We start from the raw sequence: 25,444 nt of genomic DNA, 5'->3' as shown, positions 1-25,444 counted from the left end.
AGTGGCTGGTGGAAGGGGATGTCGAAATTTGGTGGGCCCCAGCTGGACCCATTGTCTCCTCCTCTTCCTCCTCCTCTTCCTCCTCCTCTTCCTCCTCCTCTTCCTCCTCCTCTTCCGGCTGCTCCTGGGCTGCCTGCTCCCGTGCTGCCTGCTCCCGGGCTTCTATGCGTGCCCTTGCCCGTGCTGAAATGTTCATGTTGATGGCATAGAAATCGAAGATTGGGTTTCATAAAAAAGGGGGAAAGAAAAATTCACATTAGTCATGCTCATAACCTTCCAAATTATCATTGCTGTTATATTTCAGACATTTATCATGCAAACTAATTGATATGCTACACCCAAAAACTGAGCAAATACTTAAACCCCCCCCCTATACACCCCCTATACACCCCCTATACACCCCCTATACACCCCATATACACCCCCTATACACCCATATACACCCCATATACACCCATATACACCCCCTATACACCCCCTATACACCCCCTATACACCCATATACACCCATATACACCCCCTATACACCCATATACACCCCCTATACACCCCCTATACACCCCCTATACACCCCCTATACACCCATATGCACCCCCTATACACCCCATATACACCCATATACACCCCCTATACACCCCCTATACACCCCATATACACCCATATACACCCCATATACACCATATACACCCCCTATACACCCCCTATACACCCCCTATACACCCATATACACCCCCTATACACCCCCTATACACCCATATACATCCCCTATACACCCCATATACACCCATATACACCCCCTATACAACCCCTATACACCCCCTATACACCCCCTATACACCCCATATACACCCCCTATACACCCCCTATACACCCCATATACACCCCCTATACACCCATATACACCCACATACTCAGGAACATATTTATAAAAAGTACAGAAATCATTTGCAAAAAAACGCAGACATACTAGTAATAAAAACTTACATCGGGCAATATGGCGGCGAAGTGTAGAAAGCAACACTGGCTGCCGCCGGCGCATGTCAGACCAGCGCCGCTCGACTTGGCCCAGGCTTCTGCGGACGCCGGTCCGGGTGTATATTAGGCGACGGGCAGCATTATACGCCCGCCGCTTGTCCATGTTGGACACATATGGGCCCCTGGGCCCCAGGTGACGGTCCATGACCTCAACCAAGGCCAACAGCTCCTGTGTCGAAAACGCCCTAGCCCTGGTTGAAGTCATAGTGGCAATGGCGCAGTTAATAATTGCAGGTACATATATCACTTTTGGTGCTTGCTGATTGGTGTAAAAAATTGTTTGTTTAGTATTAACTTTATTAATCCTTCTTACATTAACAAACTGGATGCGAATAGAAACTTACGCGGACCGTTCCGATATACACACACCATAACCAACAGCATGCATTCAATGTATAGAGAGGAACTGTATATACAGTGTGCGTAAAAGAATACACGCAACCGTCTACTAATAAATACGCTGCTAAAAGGGGCACAATACACCGATTTCCATGGAGAGACGTACTGTATATACAGTGTGCGGAAAAGAATACACGCAACCGTCTACTAATAAATACGCTGCTAAAAGGGGCACAATGCAACATGTTGGTGTATGACAATTTCATACTCATTACATATGTAAGGAAAGCATTATAACGTGATGTTTTGAAATGTGACTCACAAAGCATACACGAACTCCAACAGATACCAGCTGACAACACTCATCATTGGAATGACAGGTGCACACATTTCACGATGTAGCACACAATGCTCCACAACCTGTGTATGTGCATATACAGGTGATTGATCAGGTGCGTTGAGACCTGTGTAATTTAAGCGGCAATTATCGGCGGGAAATATCGGCGTAAATGAGCAACTACATTGCGGGGAAAAATATACGCCCCCTTGTTCATGGCGGGAGATTAACATATAAATATTCAGTCAGATGCAGGCCAGAATTGCTGCAAACATGTCTAGCTCAGACGATTCCGCAGCTGAGGACGCTCTACAGAGAGCTACAGCAGAATCCCTGCTTGAAGCTTTGCAGAAGAGGGAACAGGAGCGGAGAAGGAGGGCTCAAGAGAGAAGTAGCAAGACCAAGCGGGCCCCTCACTAACAGGCCCTGTTCAACCTCCACCAGCTCCACAAGGGCCAAGCAACCAGCCAGAACAAGAGGTTGCATCTCTCCAAACAGGTGTGACCCAGCAGGTGCATGGTGAGAGAACTGGGGCCACCAGAAAATGAGCTGCAACATCTAGGATGAGGACTGAGCAGGATACCACCACCAAAAAGAGAAACCCTGCATTTGTAGAGGCAGAATTAAGAATTTTAGTGCCCAGGGCACGCGAATGGATAGAATTGGCAACCAGGAAGCCGAGTGCCAGTGCAAGGAGAAACCTTTGGGACAAGATCACAGAGGAAGTGAACCAGGTGTCACCAGTGGTCAGAGATTGGCTAGCGGTGAAGAAAAGGCAAGTGTGTTTGTCCCCCTGATAATGTCATATGTGTGTACATATGTTACATGTATGTTTTGAGAATAATAGAAAGGTGTGTTTGTAGATAGTGCTACACTTCAATGTCACATGTGAACACAACCATGTCTAATAACCCACATTGATATATGAAACATGCACCATTGGTGTGATGTGAGGTTATGGGCACAGTTCTGCTCATGTGAAGTATGTGAAGTATGTGATGGGACAAGAGAAAGTGTGTTTTTGAAAGAGTTGTTGTAACATGTTCCATATGATGCTACTGAAACAAGAATTACCAAACTGTGCACATGTAGCTGGTGAGAAACTACACATCCCAGTATGCCATCCCATAGTTAAATTACTCCATAATAACCACACTGTCAAGCTATGGTGGAATGTGTAGTTTCACAACAGGTGGAGGTGCATAATTTGGCCATGGATGATGTCATTTCTGCATAGTGATCTATGTATGTGCATTTAGTGGCCTAATGAATGAGATGAGACACTGAAATGCCTCCTAATGGAGACATTAATGTGTGTGTGGGACACATATGGCTAAAAAACATTAGATCACCCACACTAGGAAATGTCACGTAGCACAGTGGTGCACATATCTCATGGTGATATTTGTATTTTTAAACTTGTAGGTGGACAGACTTCAAAACGACACTGAAGAGGAAGATGACTGACCGGTACAACCACAGCATGTCCACCGGGAGAGGGCCTATGCCAGATAATTTGGAGTATACCCCCCTGGAGCAGGACGCCTTGGACGTCATTGATGTGGCCGAGGTCAGGGGGATATCCAATATGGATAGTGAGCTCCCGGCGGAGGTCTTTGCTGCTGCTTTTGATGGTAAGTCAGAGTAATGCATTGTATTTTGAAAGATATTTTTTTGTGCGTATGTGATGGTGACATTGTTTTCAATTATTATCCTAGAAGAAGCAGAAACCCAGGATGAACTGGCAGCATCTTCCTCTGCAGAGCCACAGGTGGAGCGAGTGGTCCAGCCTCCACCAAGACGACACCCCCAGCCACAGGAGACATGGGATGAGAGCGTGATGGTGATGCTGGAGAGGATCGAGCAGCAAGGGGTGGATGCTGCGATCCGTCAGCAGCAGGTTGGGGAATTTCTGGCGGATTGGAAGGCCACAAACAGGCAGCAGTGTGAGGCCTTCAACCGCATGAATGACACTCTGGCGGCTGGCATGCAAAGCATTGGCCAACACCTCAGCCGCCAGAATGAAATTCTTGCGGAGCTGCTGACCACCGCCAGGTCCCTAAGGGACAATCCCCCATCTGCTGGCCCACCCCAAGCTGCTCCCCAACCTTCCACCTCTGCTGACCCTCCTGTGTCCACTAGGGGAAGACGCCGCAAGCCATCTGAGCCAAAGGCCCCTGTCCCCAAGGCCCCATCTAAAAGGGGGAAAAAAGGGCCCAAATAATGAGACCTGGTTCACTTCCTCTGTGGTTGGACCCCAAATGTTTAAATTGCACTGGACATCCACTTCCTGAGTTGGCCATCGATCCATTTTCGTGCCATGGGCATTAAAGTTCTTATTTTGACCTCTACAAATGCAGGATAAATTTTTGGTGGTGTGTATCTTGCTTAGTATTCACCCTGGTTGTTGCAGTACGTATTCTGGTGTCCCCATTTCTTTCACCATTGCATTTGCAGGGTAACACATGTTTGGAGATATGCAACCTCTTGTTCTGGCTGTTTTGTTATTTTTGTGTCTATTTTATTTGTTTATTTGATTTCTGACATTAAAGTGTCAAATAAGCTGTGATGCTGAACAGCAAATAAATTTATTGTACCAATTAAAACAAAATTGTTGTATGTTTAATTTCTTGTGTGAAACAAATACTACATTTATGTGTACTTACTGACCAGGGTATTTTTGAACATTTGTTGAAGTGTGGTAGAAGTTTCCCATGTGTAACCCTCTCCATGGCCATTCCCATGTTCCTATCCAACTTTTCCCTGCTAATTAGTTTGTGTCAGCACATGTGCAGAGCAACTTAATAGGTGAGAAAGCAGTTTGTGTGCAGGTGAGGTAGCTCCTACAGTAGTAGGTAAAAGCAGGTCCAGAACAATGCTTTCCTCATGGAGTGGGTGAGGCAGACAAACAAGGGTCAAAAGGTACATTTGTGTAGGAATGCATATGTGTCCTCCCTAAAAAAAGATGTGTGAATCGGCCAAACATGAGAAAATTGCTTGTGAACAAACATGTATAACTTTTTAAATATATATGATTTTACAGTGTCATAAGCAGATGTAGGAATCCTTTGTTAGAGAGATGTGAGTGCAATAATGTGATTGGTGGCATCTTACATCCAGAGTGTAGTAAAATCCAATTCATAGCAGATCAGATAGTGGTACTTTTCTGTATTTTGGGTACTATACAAAGATTGTGTGCAAAATAGTGGGCATGGGCTTAAAACATTGCTGAAACATCCTTTGTAGGTGTTAGATGTGGTTTATGTTATTGTATCATAAATACAAAACCTATGTTTGTATTAGAGTGAACACGTTGACACATGTCGACTTGTGTAGATTGAGTGTGCTACTGTGTAAAGTCTATGAAAGCACGTAGTGAATGTGTATAACTGTTTAACAAATACCTACCTTAGCATATATAAGCAGGTCTTAAAAAGATTCTTACCTTAAATTAAACAAACCTTTAAATGTAGAGAAGTATAGAAAGATAAGCTTCCAATGTGTTTGAGTGCTGTGTGTGGCTTGCAGGTAGTGAAATCATGGTTTGGACTTAATAGACTGCAGCATTGCTTATTACATTCAGGTGTATGTGTTTGAGTAGTAATCAGCGTTAATTAGCAAACCCAGGCGCACGCTGGCATGCGGTATCTGTAGGGGTGGTCTGAGCTGGCGGTTGGCGGCCGCCTGTTTTGTGTCCGAAATGAACGGTGCTTTAGGCGATCGTGCGGTAGTAGCACCGCTCATTTTTTGTGCACACCCCCGTGTACGCCCATATTTACGCCCATTTTCCCTCATTATTTCGGCCGCTCCCCTCAACACGCCCCTATGCCGCCCCCAATGCCCGTACTCTCGCGTACAGGTTTTTTCGCACGGAGAGACCCGTCCGTAAGCGTTGTTGAGTGTTCGCGCCAGCGCATTAGCGAATGTACGCATGCGCAGATCATGAAAAACCCCGGAACGTACGCGTACGGCCCGGCCGCACCAACCAGAATAAGGCCCATAATGTAATAAGCATGTTAACTTACTTCAGATGATAAATGCCTGTGGATAGGCCCATGGTTATTTCAATGTGCCCCTTAGATTTGTATTTGTAACCCTTGCATTGCAAGAGTTGCAGATAGAAAAAAAGTTACTTTCTCCTTTGTCTTTACTTTCAACTCAGAATCAACTCCCTAGAGAGCTATATTGCAGCTGGGGTGTCAAGAAAGACCAATCTTGCTGCACTCTTTAGATGGTAAATTGCTGGGTAAATAAGCAAGAGTGAAGTCAATAGAGGAGAGGTAGATTTGTGTGTTGCCAACAGGGGCGTAACTAGAACTTTATAGGCCCCATAGCAAAATACTGAAAGCCCCCCCCCCCCCAAGTAAAATGTTGGTGAGAGAGTCAAATGACAGTGACAGAGGAGAAGGAGGGACAGCGACAGGGAGAGAGAAGGAACAGAAATGAGGAGAGAGAGAAGGAACGGAAATGGGCAGAGAGAAGAAACAGCAACGAGGAGAGAGAGAAGGAGGGAGAGAGGCAGGGAGAAAGAAGATAGACAGCAATGGGGAGAGAGAAGGAGGGATAACGATGAGGAGAGTGACAGAACAGCAATGTAGAGAGAGAAGGAACAGTGGCAGGGAGAGAGAGGGACAGCAACAGGGAAATGGAGGAGATACAATGACAGAGAGAGAATGATGGAAAACAATGGGAAGAGAGAGAGCAGGAGGGACAGTGATGAGTGAGAGAAGGCAGGACAGCAACAGGGATAGAGAGAGAAGGAGAGACAGTGATGGGATGGAGAAGGTGGGACAGCAACAGAGAGAGAGAGGAGCAACAGGGATGGGTAGAGAGAGGAGATACAGTGACAGGGAGAGAAAAGGAGGGACAGTGACGGGGAGAGAGAGAAGGAGGGACAGCGATGGGGAGAAAAGGAGGACAGCAACAGGGAGAGAGAATGAGGGAGAGCGATGGGTAGAGCGAGAAGGAGATACAGTGACGTGATGAGAGAGAAGGAGGGACAGAGATGGGGAGCGAAAGTTCAGGATAGTGAAGGGTAGAGAGAAGGAGAGACAGCAATGGGGAGAAAAGGAGGACAGCAACAGGGAGAGAGAAGGAGGGAGAGCGATGGGTAGAGCGAGAAGGAGATACAGTGACGTGATGAGAGAGAAGGAGGGACAGCGATGGGGAGAGAGAAGGAGGGACAGTGACAGAAAGAGAGAGGAGAGACAATGACAGTGAGAGAGAAGGAGGGACAGTGACAGGGAGAGAGAGAGAAGGGGATGCGGTCATTCGTCAGACTGCATTTAGGTCTACAGTCATTAGGTCGACCCCACTAGGTCGACTGGCAGGAAGGTCGACCTGACTTAAGGTCGACATGGGCCAAGGTCGACATGACTTAAGGTCGAATTTGCATAAAGGTCGACATGAGGAAGGTCGACTGGTCATAAGGTCGACATGGGTTTTTCACTGTTTTTTGAGCCGACATGTGCCAACAGGCGGTATTTCATGCCCTACCATCCACTAGGGCGTGGTGGGAGAACAAAATAGTGTGCCGAGCGCAGCGAGGCACCGTGCCCGAAGCATCGCGAGCGAAGCGAGCGATGCGAGGGTCCGATTCTCATTGCCAACTGTGTCCATGTCGACTGTGTCGACATTCGGATCAAAAAACAGTGAAAAACCCATGTCGACCTTATGACCAGTCGACCTTCCTCATGTCGACCTTTATGCAAATTCGACCTTAAGTCATGTCGACCTTGGCCCATGTCGACCTTAAGTCAGGTCGACCTTCCTGCCAGTCGACCTAGTGGGGTCGACCTAATGACTGTAGACCTAAATGCAGTCTGACGAATTATCCCATTCCGAGAGAAGGAGGGACGGCGATGGGGAGAGAGAAGGCAAGACAGTGATAGGGGAGAGAAGGCAGGACAGCAACAAGGAGAGACAGAGAAGGATCAACAGGGATGGGGAGAGAGAGGAGAAACAGCAATGGGGATGAGAGAGGAGGGACAGTGATAGGGAGAGAGAGGAGAGACAGTGAAAGGAAGAGAGAGGAGGGACAGTGACAAGGAGAGAGGGAGAAGGATGGACAGTGATAGGGTCAGAGAGATGGAGGAACAGCGATGGGGAGAGAAAGGGCAGGACAGGAATGAGCAGAGAGGAGAGACAGCGATGGGGGAGAGAAGGTGGGACAGCAACAAGGATAGAGAGAAAGGGAGCAACAGGGATGGGGAGAGAGAAGAAGGTACAGCAACAGAGAGAAAAGGAGGGACAGTGACTGGGAGAGAGAAGGACAGACATCGATAGGGAAAAAGAGAAGGAGGAACAGCGATTGAAATGAGGCAGAAGGAGGGACAGCAATGCGGAGAGAGAAGGAGGGACAGAAACAGGGAGAGAAAGAGGGACAGCAACATGGAGAGAGCGAAAGAGAAACAGCAATGGGACGAGAGAAATTGGGACAGCGATAGGGAGAGAGGAGAGACAGTGACAGGGAGAGAGAGGAGGGACAGTGATGGAGATGAGAGAGCAGGAAGGACAACGACAACTAGACAGAGGAGGGACAGCAATGGGGAGAGAGAGGAGAGACAGCAATGGGGAGAGAGAAGGAGAGTTAATGACAGGGAGAGAGAAGGAGCGACAGCCACATGGGGAGAGAGGAGAGACAGCGACAGGCAGAGAGAGAAGAAGAGACAGCAAGCAAGAAAAGGAGAAACAGCAAAGGGGCTAGAGAGAAGGAGGAACAGCTACAAGGAGAGACAGAGAAGTAGAGACAGCAACTGGAGATAGACCGTGAAGGGTACAGAGTGACATAGAATACATAATTGCAATCCTTTAAAAATTATAAAATAAATAATATATCCTAAATTATCTAAGCTCTTACAGTATGTTGCCTCCAAAAACTCCACTGGCCTCCCTGCCACTGTGGGGATGAAATATCTTTGGATGAAAAATGTGGGGAGGCGGGCATAAAAAGGGTTTGGAATTTTGTCTCAATATCAGGGCACCAGCAGCACGAACGGCACTGCAGCGCTTAGCGTTAGAGGCAGCCCACTAACACTGATTGCTGGAGTCCTGTCTGTGCTACTTCTGCTGCCCTGATATTTTCAACAACTGACCCTTCCACTTTACTCTTCACCTTCCCAATACTTCCTTTTCTTCCCCTGCCACGCTCAGCTCCTCTTACCTGTTCAGCTCCTCTTCAGCTGCACCCCCTGGTAGTTAAGCCACGGGTTGTTACTGTAGAGGTGATATGGCAGAGAAATGGAGAAGGTACTGCACTGTTGCTAGATGGCATTGATAGCAGCATAATGACATTATCATCTGACATCTGCACTACTGTTTGGCTCGAGAGTGGATCTAGGGCAAATGCTTTGCTGTGGTAATGTGGGAGCAGGAGGAGAGGTTTAGTCATGCAGTCCCCAGCACCTCCTTAGCTTTTGGAGCAGGTGGTGCCTGTACTCTCTGGGACTGTCACTAAACAGGCACTCGTGCAGCGGGCATATTATCATGGAGGGCCTAAACTGCAGCTCTATCTGCATAATGGCTAATGCAGTCCTGACTGGTACCAAGGTAACTGCATACTGTCAATACCAATGGTACAAGGCTGCACTCTGGCAATGGTGGAGATCATTTGAAAAGTAAAAAACCATGCTGAAGAGTTGGAGGGGGGGTGTTTGTAAAATAAAGGTTCATAAGGTGCAAATACTGTAATTCCAGGCATGAAACAGTATAAGCTTCAGCAACAAGAAAACATGTCTTCTTCCCAATGACAGTCATTTGGTGAATTAAATTTTCTCCATTTCAGGGATGGCAGCTGCTCTAGCTCAGTGGCAAATTACACACATGTTGGTTTAAAAGAAACGCGTGTGGCCGTGTGCCCATGCACACTGCCCTCCAAAATAGTTCTAAACTGTCTGTGATTTTTAAGAAGATTAGATATGAAAGCGGAAGTCTGGTTTGTGGATCACAAAGAATCTGACCTTTAACAGCAGATGGAGAATCTCCCAGTCTGGGTGGCAAGTTGCTGAGACCATTTTGCTGTGAAATGGGTTAATGACTGTTTTATTGAGTGACCTCAATCTGACAAGACACTTAACGTGGAAAATAACTTGTCACTTGTCTGGGATGTGTAGTCACAGCTGAAATTCCTGGATCAATGGAGAACTGATGTGCACACCACCCTAAAGCTGAGCCGGTCTACTACAAGAGCTTTTTAATGTGAATACAAGTGGATTCAAGACTGCAAAACAACAGAAAACAAGATCTAGTGAGACGGAAGTTTATACTGTGTTAAATACCATAGGTTATGTGACAGACATGTTGTATTAAGCCAGCTGAGAATCAAAAGCAAAGCTTCACATAAAGCATATGGGAATACATCAGAAATGTCATATAAGCTCTATGGGGCAGGAACTCTCTGTAATTGAAATAGTTATTTACTGTGCTGCATACTTTATTAGTTCTAACTAAGGAAAACTATCATAATGATCTGATCATAGCAGCAGCATACGCTTTCGGATGGAATCCATTTTTTAAACTATAAACATTTAGCATAATGTTTTCTTAGTCAGGAAACATAATGTGATAACATATTTCTCTTTGTTAAAAAAATAAAAAAAGGTTATAGCGGCCTGTTTAATATAACAGTATGCAGAACCTAGTTTCAAATCTTAGCAACACCCTTGGCCAAGGGAATATTTCATAGCAAATTTTGTCTGGCTGGAAAAATACAGCACATTATAGCTACTGTACCATCTGACACCAATCTACCTCATTAGAGGTTCTGATATTTTAGTCTTTTATGTATTTGACTTTCGGGAACATGACCTACAATCCATACCTCTTAACATGACCCATTCCAGGAGGGACACAATGCTCTGCTCCTGGATATCCCACTTAATTATGATTGCCATCACCTGTGTTGCACAGGGTAATTGATAAGAAAGGCGTTTCAACAAAGGTGTTGGTAATCATAAATTAAGAGGAAGTCCATTGTGTCCCTCCTGGAGAGTGTCATGTTGGGAGGTATGACAATCATCAACACATTGATGGTCATGTGCTTAGGCCTGATTTAACATACAACACAGGTGGGTCTGCTTAATGTAATAGCAGTATTTTCACCCGTATGTGTTTGAAATTATAGCCACCTGTGCTTCAAGATGAAGATCATTGGGCAGCATGGACAGTGTAAAGGTTGATTATCAACATGTCTCTTTCTGTGCAGAGTTTGTATATTCTCCTCGTGCCTGCATGGGTTCCTCCCGCAATCTAAATATATACTGGTAGGTTAATTATCTCCCAACAAAAGTAACCTTAGAATAAATGTGTGTGCATGTACATGTGGTAGGGAATATAGATTGTAAGCTCTGCAGAATATGTATGCGCTATATAAGAAACTGTTAATATATAAATAATAATGGTACTATGAAAACTATGGTACTGTATAGGACTATAGGTCATATAAATCAATGGCAAAATGCAGCACATACATAAAGTACATAGTCAAATTAAGGGGGATCACAGGGCATTGTACCCTGGGACCCCCTTTGGCAGGGGGCCTCCAAGCCAGAGTGCACTGACATCTTCATCTGTCCCTCTTATGCAGCAGCAGAGCCAGACAGTCAGAATGTACAGTATAACAGTATGCAGTGCAGGCAAAAACACAGTACAGTATTATCTGGTTCCATGAGTTCCGTGAGAATGTAGCTTCCCGACCACAGGAGAGATGGAATAGTGGGGAGAGTTGTAGGTGACAGAGGAATCCCAGCTTTTCCTCCTATTCATATGGGTGTCAAGGCATTATTAAACCATTCGTTTAAGTTTAACACCGTTGGTTGAAATTTTAATACACACAATAGTGTTCATTCTAGCACCCGCTATCTCTGAAAACCCATGCAGTTCCTGTTCCCTGCCTGGGGTGTCGCTGTCTGCTGTGGTGTTTCTAGCACAGGTCTGGTTTGCATAACAGTTATGATATAAATACCACACTGTGCCATACTTGAAAACTTGTTTCAGGGAGAATATAGTTGGTTGTACAATTTTGCACAGCGCCCCATTGAGGGGGCGTGTCATGCTCCTCCCAAAGGGCGTGTCTAGTTCCATATATGGAGAGATTGTGAAAAGATATTGTGAACGTGGCACCTAGAAGCGTGGGTGTGCACTTCTACATCTGAGAGGAATCTTTAAAATGACATATCCAAAATTTAGATGATCCCCAAAGCAGTTAGTAAGAGATACTATACTTGGTAAAGAGCTGGGAAATGGTGCTGATGATTCACTGTAAATGTATCTTTCTCTCATTCCTTTTTCCCCACAATATATAACAGTGTAATGAGGGAGATTGCTAGACTAATGAGGGAGAGAGGGAGATTGCTGTTATTTAAGGGAGTCTCCTGCAGAATGCAGGAGGGTAGGCAACTATGCACTGTGCAAGAAGCACTACAGCAGGCAGCGACACCCCAGGCAGGGAAAAGGAACTGCATGGGTTTTCAAAGATAGCGGGTGCTAGAATGAACACTACACAATCCATACCACCCAACATGAACCATTCCAGTAGGGACAAAATGCTCTATAGCTGGACTTCCGTCTTGAGATATGATTGCATTCACCTGTGATGAACCACCTTTCTTATCAATGAAATATATATAGAGGAAGGTCCAGTTAGAGAGCATTGGTCTCTCTTGGTTTGAGTCATTTTGGGAGATATGCACAATGTAATATAACCCCTGACACCACCACCAGGTTTCCCTGTCTTAAGTGCCATGGGCACCGTCAAGGTTAATTTGGCCCTGCATTTATGGTTAAACTGCTTGAGTTAACCTCTTGTGGACAAACTAGCTGATTCTGGTGGAAGCAAGGCAACAAAGAAAAAGACTTAAAATTATGTTGTATACAAGATCTACCCAAATTAAGTGGATAGTCAGTGGGTGCATAAGCACAAAGTACCCAACATTGGTACTTTGGGCATGATAGTGAAGGAGTGACTGCACCTGTCTCTAAGGCTCTGAAATGACTGGAATAGCAAGAAAGATCAGACTTAAGACCCATACACACTAGGCGATTTTGAGCTCAAAGTAGATCACTTTTCCCATTTTGAGCTACATTGGGCCCAAAATCTCCTAATGTGTATGAGTGGGTGGTGAGCGCTGACGCCCACTCCAGCATTATCACTCGCCCCGCCACCCTGTTTAACAGGACGAATGAACCACTATCCACAGTCATTCTGACTGCTTTCAGTACTGCATCCAGGACTCAATTATCTTCAAACAATTACCGACCTCCTCCAGTTCTTCACGCTGGACTCACTTCTTCAGTATAATTTGTTTTCAGGGTACTTGTTTCCTAGAATGGCACCCATCGCGGGCATCGCATGTACATCGCACGCCATTATAATGGCATGCGATGCGACCGATGCGATGCCCGCGATTTTACATAGAAATGCATGGTAAAATGTAAATCGCGTCGGTCGCATCGCATGCGGCCAAAAAATCGCATGCGATACGACCGACGCGATTACCGATTTTACATAGGGAACAATGTTAAATGGCCCAATTGACCCGATTTTACATAGGGAACAATGTTAAATGGCCCACAGACCCCAAATACCCACCCTGAAGTGTGAAATGGCCCCCCCAATTGTTAACGCCACCCCACCATCAAAGTCAACCCGAAGCGTGGCGAGCGCAGCGAGCCCGCGAGGGGCGGTAGTACGCGTCGTCCGACCTTTTCATACCCCCACTATCCACGTCGGCGTGGAGTTGAGAATAGAAAGTGTGGCGAGCGCAGCGAGCCACCGAGCCCGAAGCGTGGCAAGTGCAGCACGCCCCGCGAGGGGACGTGGAATACGAGCCCGAAGCGTGGCGAGCGCACGCGGAATACATGTTAAGTAATCCGTGTGCACTCGCCACGCTTCGGGAGCATGTTCCGCGTCCGCTTGCGCTCGCCACACTATATAAGATTAACTCCACGCTGACGTGGATAGTGGGGGTATGAAAAGGTCGGAGGACGCGTACCGCCGCCCCTCGCTAGTTTGCTGTGCTCGCCACGCTTCGGGTTGGTGTTAATAGTGGGGTGGCATTAACAATGGGGGGACATTAACCATACTTTCTAAACTTATACAATGAGAAATTGGCCATATTGGCCCATTTCCCATTGTTCCCTATGTAAAATCGGGTTGATCAACCCGATTTTAACTTTAAAAAGTAATTTAACATTATTCTCTATGGGAAAATCGGGTTGATCGCGTCGGTCGCGCCGCAGCCCATTATAATGGCCCGCGATGGACCCGATCAACGCGATTTTGTCTTTCACCGGCAAATACACTGGTGATTGACATAAAATCGGGTCCATCGGGTTGATCACATGCCTTAAGTACCTTAAACTTAAGGCATGCGATCAACCCGACGGTCGCCCTGCTAGGAAACAAGTACCCTTTTTTCTACTAGAAAGGAATCTAGGACGCGAGGGCACGAGTTTAGATTAGAAGAAAAAAGATTTTGTTCATCTAGAAGAAAAAAAATATTTACAGTCAGAGCAGTCAAACTTTGGAACTCTTCCTGGAGAAGTGGTGTCGGCAGACACTATAAATACGTTTAAAACAAGGTTGGATAAACATTTATTGGTTAAAAACATCCATGGGTACGAATAAGTAACATAATGGGCGAGATTTAGTGGCGAGCGCAGCGAGGCGAGCGTAGTGAGCCCCGCGATGGGACGCGGAATACATGTAAAGTCATTCACGTCTGCTTGCCACGCTTCGGGCTCAGTGGCTCGCTGCGCTCGCAACACTATCTAAAAACAACTCCATGCCAACGTGGATAGTGGGGGTATGAAAAGGTCAGAGGACGCGTACAGCTGCGCTCACCACGCTTCGGGTTGGCGTTGATAGTGGGGGTGGTGTTGACAATGGGGGTGCATTTAACATTGTAAGCACGCATCAGGGTGCTTGTACAATAAAAAATTGCATTGCATCGCATGCCGCTATATCGCATGCGATGCGAGGCATGCGATGTACTAAGATCAACATCGTGGGCGCCGTGATAATACACAAGTACGGATATGTCTCTAAAAGTCAGCATCTGTCCATTATCTTATGTTATTATCTACCAACTGTTGTAATTCCCATTACAAGTAATGCTTCTTCCCAGTAGTGTAATCATGTAAATCTGCTCAAGCAATATATTATACAAACTTAACATTCAGCAGCATGATTAATTTGCATGAATATCAGAAATGGGTTAATGATGCTTTCTGGGTCTGCATATAATTTCCTGGAAATAACAGCTGTCTGCCTAATCATTGCAAAAGAAGGGATGATGGGAAATGATTGGTGTCCCTGACCTCAGCTTGCTTACTCCTCTTTCTTGTAGCTGCCTGCACTTGACAAGAGTTCTGCAACACTCCAGTGGTCTCCACTTAACATTGTCATGCAGGATGGGTGTTGGGCTGAGAACACTGGAGAAAGGGGAGGGTTTAATAAGCCTGTGTCCTGAGATGTGCAGCAGCTCTGTGTGAGACTGCTGTTGAAAGAGTTTGTCATCTCATTAGGACAAAACTACTTTAAAATATTATTGTAACATTTTCTTTCACACAATACATAAATTCATTATATCAGTAGATTTTCCAAATTAGCCATTACTATAATATCATGTCACTACATGCTTCTCACTAGTAACAAAGTAAAAAATGTATGATGTACAAACCATTTCTGGGTTATGAAGGAAGAAAGACACTTTCAGAATCAGAATCAACTTTATTGGCCATGTATACTTGCGTATACTAGGAGTTTGACTTGGATTGCTGTGCAACAATCAGTTAGGTACAGTTAAACAGTGACAGATATACGAACACAAACAGTTATACGTTAGATGTACCCTCTGGGATATAGATGCAGGGGGCACATACCCGCTGAGCAGCACAGCGCCTAGGCAGCCGTCAGTGGCGCCACTGATCATTGCAACAGCCAGGCAACAATATAAGCAGGGACAGTACAGTTATCACACAGGGAACATGTACTCACCAAGCTGCACAGCTCCTAGGCAGCCATCAGTGGCGCCACTGGTCGCCGCAACAGCCAGGCAGGCAACAATATAAGCAGAGACAGTACAGTTATCACACATGGTACATGTACCTGCCAGGCTGCACAGCACCTGGGCAGCCGTCAGCAGCACCATTGGTCAATGCAGCAGCCAGGTAGGTAACAATATAAGCAGGGACAGTACAGTTATCACACAGGGAACACATGCCCGCTGAGCTGCACAGCGCCTAGGCAGCCATCAGCGGGGCCACTGGTCGTTGCAGCACCCAAGTAGGTAACACTTAAGCAGAGACAGTAAAGTTATAGCAGAGACAGTACAGTTATCACACAGGAGACAGTACAGTTATCACACAGGAGACATATGGCTGAGTGCACAGTTCCTAGGCAGCCATTTGCGGCGCCATCTTGAAGGGCTCAACAGGCCATCTTCCTGTAGGGAGAGCCACTGTGGGTTGTGTCGGGGCAGGTGCAGCCTCCTAAAGGGGCCAGGGGCTGCAGTGCTCTCCTTCCTCTGGCCGGCCCTTTCTCCAGGTGTCCGGGTGTTGCCGCGTCCCCTGTGCCCAGCTTGGCGCTCGCCTCACCTTCCTCCTTCCGGGTGTCACTGTGTCTCTGGCACCCGGCTTGGCGCTCGCCTCAGCAGCCTTCCTCCTTCCTCTTGCTGGGTGCTGCTGCTTCCCCGGCGCCTGGCTTGGCGCTCACCTCAGCAGGCTTCCTCCTTCCTCTGGCCGGGTATCGCTGCGTCTCCGGCATCTGGCTTGGTGCTCCCCTCAGCAGCCTGCCTTCTTCCTCCGGCCGGTTGTCACCCTGTCCCCAGTGCTCGCCTCAGCATCCTCCTCCATCAGCTCCCCTCCGCCACGCCGCACGCTGCTCCAGAGGCATGCGATCATCCTAGCCCGATGGAGATGAGATGATTTCCTCTTCGTGGACATAACACAACACTGATATCCAATAGCGAGTGAGTAGGTACTATTTCTGTTAGTATATGATCCTAGAAAAGCCTTCTCTTTCGCTATACAGAAATTTTGCATTAATTGTATAAATTAACAGATGACTAGCCATGTTGGCTTATCAGAAATGTGATAGTGCTAACTCTAGGACTCACCATTAGGTACCATTCATGTTTCATGTATGGTTACCCCAACTTATTTTGAAGGAATAGCTTTGTAAGGGATCTCCTGATTCTGTCAAACAGATAATAATAATAATAATAATATAATAATAATTGTATTTATATAGCGCTCTTTCTCCAATATGACTCAAGGCACTAACAGATAGATTGAATGTAATACAGTACAGGAACAATGAAGTGCAGAAAAGCTTTTCCTAAACCATAAAGTAATTATGGAAATGCTTGAGTAAACAGGAAAGCCATGAAGGCGTCTAGAGTGGTGGTCTCTCGAACTGTAGGGGGAAGTGAGTTCCATAGAGTCGGATAAATCATAGTGTGGCTGGTTAAAGTGATAACTACTGTAGCTGTATATGTCTACAAGATGTTGTAATGTCATTCTGGACTATTAGAAAGCTTTAGGCCTGAACTATAGCTTCCTGCTAGTGGTCAATGCAGTCACAACCTCATAGACTGCACAACACCAATATAAACTACACTACAGCAATTCTAAAGCCTTTTAAAATAATTGTTTCTTTGTGAGGTTTCCAGGGCTCTACTAATGTGAAGAAGTTAAATTGTAATTTATAAATGGAAGTGTCCTTTAAATTATGAGTATTTTCTACAAGCTAATTCTTATACTAGGTATTGTCATAGAACCTAATAAGAGATGTACGGAAACCTGAGACCTTATTCTGGTCCGTTTGTAGCGGCTGCTCGTTTGCACTTCTGCACATGTGTATACGAAGAGTGCGTGCGGCCATGCGAACAGACTGTTTGCTGGGTGCTCGCACCCAAGATTGTGGGCGGGGGGCAACGACGGATGGGTGTTCCCATGGAAATCGCCTGGTGACATTGGCGAGCGGCTGACATCACCGGATGTCAGCTGCTCACCCACATCCTTCCGAATGTCAACGCAGATCTAAGGTTACCTCAGGGTAACCTTAAATGTGTGTGGGCCTTCCACATCATTTGATGGTCGGCAACCATCGAATGATGTAGGTGTTCCCCCACAGCCTGCGAATGTTCCCCCACAGCCTGTTAAACATCCATTCGCAGCCCGTGCATACGAACGTGGTGTGTTAGGGAGGGGTCTTGCGAATCCACCAGAATAATCCCCCTGATGTATTCTGTACCTCTCCAATGATGGGTGGACTGCGCATGTGCAGGACCTGTTCTAGGCATTTGCAGAACAGGACCTGCATGATCACACAGTGCAATATAAGCAATATCCAGACTGACAGGCAGAGGCATTCGAAGGAGGGCACGTACAGCGTTCCCAAAAATGGGGGCAAGTCATCCTACGTTTTCTGGGATTGCCAAGGCCAGGGACTGCATCTTCTGACACAGTGTTTTTGGTCCCAACTGAGCAGTTTCAACAGTTATTGTGAGTAAGTTTGAGTTTAATCAGATGGACAATGCTGCCAATATAGCAACATGAGCCGATGCTGCGTCTTCAGATGCAGGAATCAGATCACAAAGATGCAGAGAAGTGTTTTGTATCCATCTCTGAAACAGGCTTACCAGCACCCATTAGTTTTACAAGACTGCTGATACTGCAGCATCCCTTTCTGCATTGCAATATGATCAGTGTTGCCCAGGCATTTTTTTTTAAGATTACACCACTACCTACAAAATAATGATGATGACAATAATAATAGTTTTCCTACAATTATACATATAATTTAATGTGTCTTATATTTTCCCACACCAAAAAAAATATACTTTGGTTTACGTTTGCTTACTAAGGATCTGAACAAGCAGAAAGAGACAAAAGAGGGATTTTCAAAGACAAAAGACTACCATTTCTATATACAATGACCACTTCTTAAACTGCCGTCCCAGCTGCTCCTTCCATCTGAGGGTCTTCCTGAAAGGGGGGAGCAGTGAGATGTGAGCTTTAAATAACTCCACAAATGTTTTCATGGAATGGGAAATGAAACTTAAAAAAATACATAAACAAAGCATTTAATTGGGACAGTCCTTACAGATAGGTCATATTGTGAAGTTGAAAGAAGTGGACAATTAAATCAGTTACTGGCAGTTTGCCAGATAAATAGAGACATTGATTCCTACCAATATTCAGTCTATATTCTGCTGCAGTAGTAAAGGAAACACTTTCATGAATGGATTAGGAAAATTCAGCCTGTTTATACAATGTGGTACTGGCAAATGCTAGGGAGTGTGACATCAATCCTTTCATTCCACAAGTCCTGAAAGACAATTGGATAGCCCCAATTCTGCCATGTGCAACACCAAATACTGAAAACCTGGTTTTGTCTTGTCCTGTACACTTCATACTGGTGTGAGAAACCAGACCAGGAATTCTTCACCTACTGTATACATAACTCATGTAGGCTTTCTATTGATCTGATTTTCTGACTGTATAGCTTTGTATGACCCACAGTTTTCACTATGCTATGTGTTCCCATGTCCTTAAACCCTCTCTTTGCAGACACGTGATGTAAAGGATGCCTGGACATGTCAACACTTCTTATTGCCCGGCTCTGCAGAATTAACAAGACGGGTTTAAATGCCAAGGATCATAGTGCAAACAGGTGGCGGCCCTCGCATGCCGGGATTTATAGGCGCACGATGAAGCACGTTTTCTGTAAAGGCTGATGGAGCAGGTTATTATCCCATAGAGCCAAAACAGAGGCTGGCACCAGCACCACACACAGGCGGCACCTTGCTGCTGCTAAGAGGGTCCAGTTACTGTACTTCCATCATGTACTTGTTACACTGCCTGGCCTGAGGGTGTGTGAATGGGTACAAGTCCCAGCAGGTGACTGTTGATACAACTGTTAGCTCCTAATCGGTGCCAGCAAGCCGTGGGGGAAGGGAGGGGGCTTCTATTAAAGTCTGACAGCCTGACACCAAGCGCTGGCTCCACATTCCTTTTCCTTTGGTGCGGCTAAATTCGGAACACAGCCCTCCAATCCCATCAATAGAAGGCACGGGGAGGGGGTCCTCTAAGGGGAGGCTTGGCCGGCTGTAGGTGCTGCTTCCTCTGTCCCTGCCTGTGGCATGCAGCGCGGATGTTGGGCGAACACAGTAGCCCCGTCTGAGTGACAAGTTGCCCCGGAGGAAGAAGTTTCGTGCCAGACATCCATCACTGACAGGTATTACCCTCAGGGCACGGCGGGCTCCTGGGCTGTGTGATGGGTGACTCCTGCTCTCACCGCCACATGGACCCTGCTGCTGCTGCTGCTGCTGCTGCTGCTGCTGCTACTACTGTACTATTATTACAATTCTTTAGTTCATTCTCTGTGTAACTTCTACAAAGTGCAAGGCTCCATTCCCAGAATGCATTGGGTCACTTTGTCAGCCATTGTTGTACTTTGTGACTGATAATAAAAGGCTGCAAGGCCTTGCTGTGCAGAACACCTGTGACTGATGTGATCTTAGCAGTCATCAGTATCCTAGCTGTGTATACAGGGCTATCTTCCATATTCATCTCCCTTCTGTTGAATGAGTGACTACTAAGCAAGCATTCTGTTCACAGCGCCTTTAGAAAGACCTGCAAATAAATATTGTTGCCTTGTCCATGATTTATAACACACTGCATTATTCCCTACATTGTGTATGTCACTTATTTACAGTGTATTCTCCTAATACAATCTATTCTTTCTGCAGGTCATGTGGAAGCTGCTCTTGTTGCTTCATTAGAGGGCGATTACAAGGCTGCTTAATGTACTGTTTAATTTCGGCCTCCGTGAGTGCTTGGTTACTCCCTATATGGACTTCTAACTTAAAACATGTACTGGAACATCAAATCTGTCCCATCTTCTTGAGATTTGCTTGAGGATGTTACAAGGCCATAAGAGCACCATGCTGACATTTAAATGGCAACCAATTTTTTTACAGTCACACGTAAAACTAAGTGAATCTCTAATTTAACTGTGGGCATGTTGCTGGGAATACTGGTTATAATCCTAGAGTTTCGATTTTTCCATACTTTTTTCACATAACCGCCTTATAAAGTCTGAAAGGAATTATCTGCATCCTTCTGCCAAAGAACCATAGAAATACATTTGAGAACAACTGGGACATACAGTATTTTCTGTCTTTCACACCCCTATTGCTAACTGGCCACTAAATAAAGCCTATGGCTTATCTATATATATGACCAGAAGAATGCAGTTATAGATTGTTCAGTGTTCCCCTCAGATCCAACTGTCCATGCAGAACACAGACTTGTATTAATTTAAAGACAATTCAGAGCATGCACCACTTTTATGTCAGACCGGTGATCTGATGTCACCACATTCAGATGACAACACACACCAAGACCTGGAAGGAGACTATGTGGACCTTTTAGATGCTGCTGCCCCAGCAGAAAAGAATCCATTCTCTTCTAGGTATCAGGAAATGGGGGATTCAAACAGGGTTTCAAAAGTTAACGGAGATCCTGTTTCGAACGTTGCTATTAATAAGTGGGTGTGTGGGAGAATTCAGAGCAGTGAGGAGGGCGTATGTAGCCCGTGCCTTAGGAGAAAATTCAACAAAGATTTGGATATCAAGGAAACAAAGTGTCGCTTTCGTCAGTCATACGTTGCTGCTCTTAAAAATCCAGTTAAGTTCAACTCTGCACCAATGGCTGATATTTTTGAGGACACGATGAGCAGATCCACAACTTTTGCTGCCCTAGAAAGCCCCATTTGCTCACGTCGAAAAAATCAAACCCAGATGTCTTCTTCCTGGCTTTTCCCAGGAAAACCAGACTCAAAGCCTGATGACCTTCATGCACCGATCACTACAAGAAATACCAAAACAACTTCTTCACCTGGTTCAGACTTCTCTTCCCCATCTCTTGTACACAGATTTTCCTTCCTAAGAGGGCAACGCAACTCCGCATCTGCAGGTGACGGCCTTGCCTTGGATTCTCCCTCAAACCAATATGGTGGCACATGGAGGAGGGTATCTGCAGTCTGTTCCCCACGACTTAGTCGGGCTAAGTTCTCTGGAAAAGGTATAAATGAGAAACCAGCATTTTTGATAAATCATATGATATATTATTATGTGACCATATTTAGTTTTGACTCACAATGTCTTTATATTCATCTGCTTCATTCCACTTACAATATTTACACAGAGGAGAGTTGGATAATCGCATATAGAGCATTGGTCCACATTGACAGATGCCAGGGTAGTTCAGACAGGTGAACTTCCTGCCTTTGGTCACCTTCATAGTGATTGCTGTAAAAGTGTGAGTCTGATGAGCAGTATATATATATATATATATATATATGTATATATACACAGAAGAAGGTCGGCACTCGCTCACGCTGAATTAGACTCAGAGACTTGGAAGGTGCATTTGCAAAGTTTCAGATCTTTTTATTAGACCCGTCGTCAGGTATTACAATATACGATATTGTACTGCCTGACGACGGGTCTAATAAAAAGATCCGAAACGTTGCAAATGCACCTTCCAAGTCTCTGAGTCTAATTCAGCGTGAGCGAGTGCCGACCTTCTTCTGTATGTATCCTGACTTCTATGCGCACCGCTCCAGATAGACCCTGAAAGCAAGTGCCGCCTGCTCGCCCTATATATATATATATATATATATATATATATATATATATATATATATATATATATATAGCAGTATAGTCAGCAACTGTATAGCTGAGCCGTCATCAAGGGTTTATTGCCTTGGGGCCTACATGCTCAGGCACTTTAAATTACATTTAAAGCTGTTCATTGCCTCTCTGTGTACATGATTATGAAACGGATACAGATTTCAGCAAATTTTGTGCGAATCGTACTGTGTACATGCCAACTTAGAATCAAGTACCAATGGCGTTCACAGTAAGGATGTGATTAGCAGTGATTTTTGTTCTAGGAGTCAGGGGGAGGTGTAAGTCAAAAGCATGCATGTTGCAACTATTTTTAGAGGGATTGTATGATGGATTGTGTACACATAATCGTGCAAAACGCAGTCCCGCGGGTTGGAGGATTGCCCTGATCAGATGTGCTGCATCATTTGAGATTGGGAGCCAATTGCATGTGCTTTAAAGCACATGCAATTATGCTTTAAAGCACATTCAATCGGTCATTTGACGGCTCATGTAACCAGTGTTATTTGTGTGGCAGTTAATTAGACAGGTTAGGTGCATAGGTACTATTTTGGTTGTATCCATCGGGTCGGAAAAATCGCGTTGATCGCATCGCATGCCAACCAAATCGCATGCGATGCGATCGACGCGATCAACTTGATTTTTACATTGGAATCAATGTAAAATGGTCCCTGAGACCAGATTTTACATTGATTTTAATGTGAAATGCCCCAAAACCCCCCATTTTAATAGAAAACACCCCTGATGTTCGAAATGCCCCCGCTATTGACGCCAACCCGAAGCGTGGCGAGCGCGAGGGGCGGCGGTACGCGTCCTCCGACCTTTTCATACCCCTACTATCCACGTCGGTGTGGAGTCGATTCTATAAAGTGTGGCGAGCGCAGCGAGCCACCGAGCCCGAAGCCCGTCCCCTCGCCACGCTTCGGGCTCGGTGGCTCGCTGCGCTCGCCACACTTTATAACATCAACTCCACGCCGACTTGGATAGTAGGGGTATGAAAAGGTCGGAGTACGCGTACCGCCGCCCCTCGCGGGCTCGCTGCGCTTGCCACGCTTCGGGTTGGCGTCAATAGCGGGGTGGCGTTAAAAATGGGGGGGCATTAAACATACTTTTTAACCATATTCAATCCATATTGGCCCATTTCACATTGTCACCTATGTAAAATCGGGTTGAACGGGTTGATCGCATCGCGGGTACCGGTGCATATTATTGATTGTAAAACGACTGGTTGTATGCAGCAGCTGGATTATACAACAGATTGTATGACGATTGTGAGTACATTGTGTGTCCAAAAACCACCAAGGACTGCTGGGGAGTTAGACACAATCATGACCTTTAGCATACTACTGAGTTTCTGTACACAGTTAAAAATGCTCCTGCATCTAAGTTCTAATCGAAATTATGGCCCACCATAGGGCTGCTTAGATGATCTATTGTGCGTCTTTGTATGCAAGTGGCAGATCTTAGACACAAAAATGTAGCTGTCCCTCAGCAATTGTTACTTCTGCATATTTTCGGAATACCTTTGTAGGGTTTTGCAGTTGCGTCAGGATGTGCGTCTACCTTTTAATCAGGCCATAATGATGTAGGACAAAAGAGGTCTGACAGAACAAGGGTTTGGTTTGGGATCATGCTTTTTTAATTTTACTGGGCCTCACAATTTCTGATGGCAGCCATGCTGTATGGTGATGTTTTATTACATGCCTAACCATTCTGGTATAGGTTATCTTGCTGTTTGACTTTGTGTTATTGGTACTTGTTTCCTAGAACGGCCACAATCGGGGGTAATCGTGTACCTTAACTTAAGGTACACGATTACCCCAGATGGACCCGATTTCCTTTGAAATCAGGTCCATTTTGCCGGCAAAATCGGGGCCATCGCGTCGGTCGGGTGCATTAACATGGCACGCGACGCGATGCACCCAATTTTGCCATAGGGTTCAATGTTAAAATATTTTTAACATTGTAATCGGGCCCATTTCTCATTGTATATGCCCCCCCCCATTGTGAACGTTACCCCACGATTGACGCCAACCCGAAGCATAGCGAGCCCGCGAGGGGCGGTGGTACGCGTCCTCCGGCCTTTTCATACCCCTACTATCCACGTCGGCGTGGAGTTGAGAATATAAAGTGTGGCGAGCACAGCAAGCCACCGAGCCCGAAGCGTGGCGAGTGCAGCGAGCCCCGCGAGGGGACGCGTATACGCTCGCCACGCTTCGGGTTGGCATCAATCATGGGGTGCCGTTGAGGGGGTTAAAATTGGGGTCTGGGGAGACTTTTACACTGAATCCAATGTAAAATAGGGTCCCAGGGACCCTATTCACATTTCAATCAATGTAAAAATCGGGACCATCGCGTCGGTCGCATCGTATGCGATTTGGTCGCATGCGATGCGATCGATGCGATGCGACCGACCCGATCAACATCGGTGTGGCCGTTCAAGGAAACAAGTACCGTGTTATTTTTTTTGCCATGATGTGATGTATACTGTATATCTTTATAAATATGTGTGCTCCTTAACCACCCGGGACAGGGGCCATTTAAAAAACATCATGTTGAACATCCCCGCTCTAGTGTATAGCATTTCATTGTACTTGGCCATCATAATATGTTCCTACAAACAAGAGATTGGAATTGCACAGATTGTATATTCCATATAGATTGAAATGACCAACATAATGTATATACATTTTGGTGCGCTTATGGCAGTTATTGTTTAAAGTCACAGTAACTTAAGCAAAAGTATGGGGCCGATTCAGACCAATTTGTTTTGGAACCAATTCGTCATCGTCACCTATATTCAGGGTTGGCGCATATGTGTGTACCCAAACCCTGGGAGTGAAAGGCTTAGGCGATTTTTCACAGTCACCAGGCCGTTCACTCCGGGAAGGGAGGGCCGGGGGCAGGCAGGTGCGGTAGCAAGGGAATGACCAGAACACTGGGTGTTCCCATGAGACCGCAAGCGTGACAATGCCTGCTTGGGGCAGGCGGCTGACGTCACATGACATCAGCGCCCGCCCCTAATTCGGTG

General features: G+C 45.8%; 1 protein-coding gene across 2 annotated transcripts in view; it reads left to right on the top strand.

The window, feature by feature from the left end:
- The first annotated feature begins 19,317 nt into the window (after window positions 1-19,317).
- The window catches only part of KIAA1755 (KIAA1755 ortholog), a 71,481-nt gene continuing 65,354 nt past the window's right edge, over window positions 19,318-25,444 (top strand). Inside the window, exons 1-2 of one of the 2 annotated variants that reach the window (XM_083147809.1) lie at window positions 19,318-19,952; window positions 20,467-21,802. In XM_083147809.1, coding sequence (XP_083003935.1) covers window positions 21,088-21,802 — 715 coding nt within the window. In that variant the 5' untranslated portion in view covers window positions 19,318-19,952; window positions 20,467-21,087. The remainder of the gene's footprint in view (window positions 19,953-20,466; window positions 21,803-25,444) is intronic. The other variant, XM_083147808.1, reaches the window with a different exon arrangement.

This window comes from Crinia signifera, chromosome 6 (assembly GCF_055691185.1).
Source record: "Crinia signifera chromosome 6, ASM5569118v1, whole genome shotgun sequence".
Classification (NCBI taxonomy): domain Eukaryota; kingdom Metazoa; phylum Chordata; class Amphibia; order Anura; family Myobatrachidae; genus Crinia; species Crinia signifera.
Note: the sequence above shows the minus strand (reverse complement) of the source record. Positions and strands in the feature narration are given on the sequence as shown.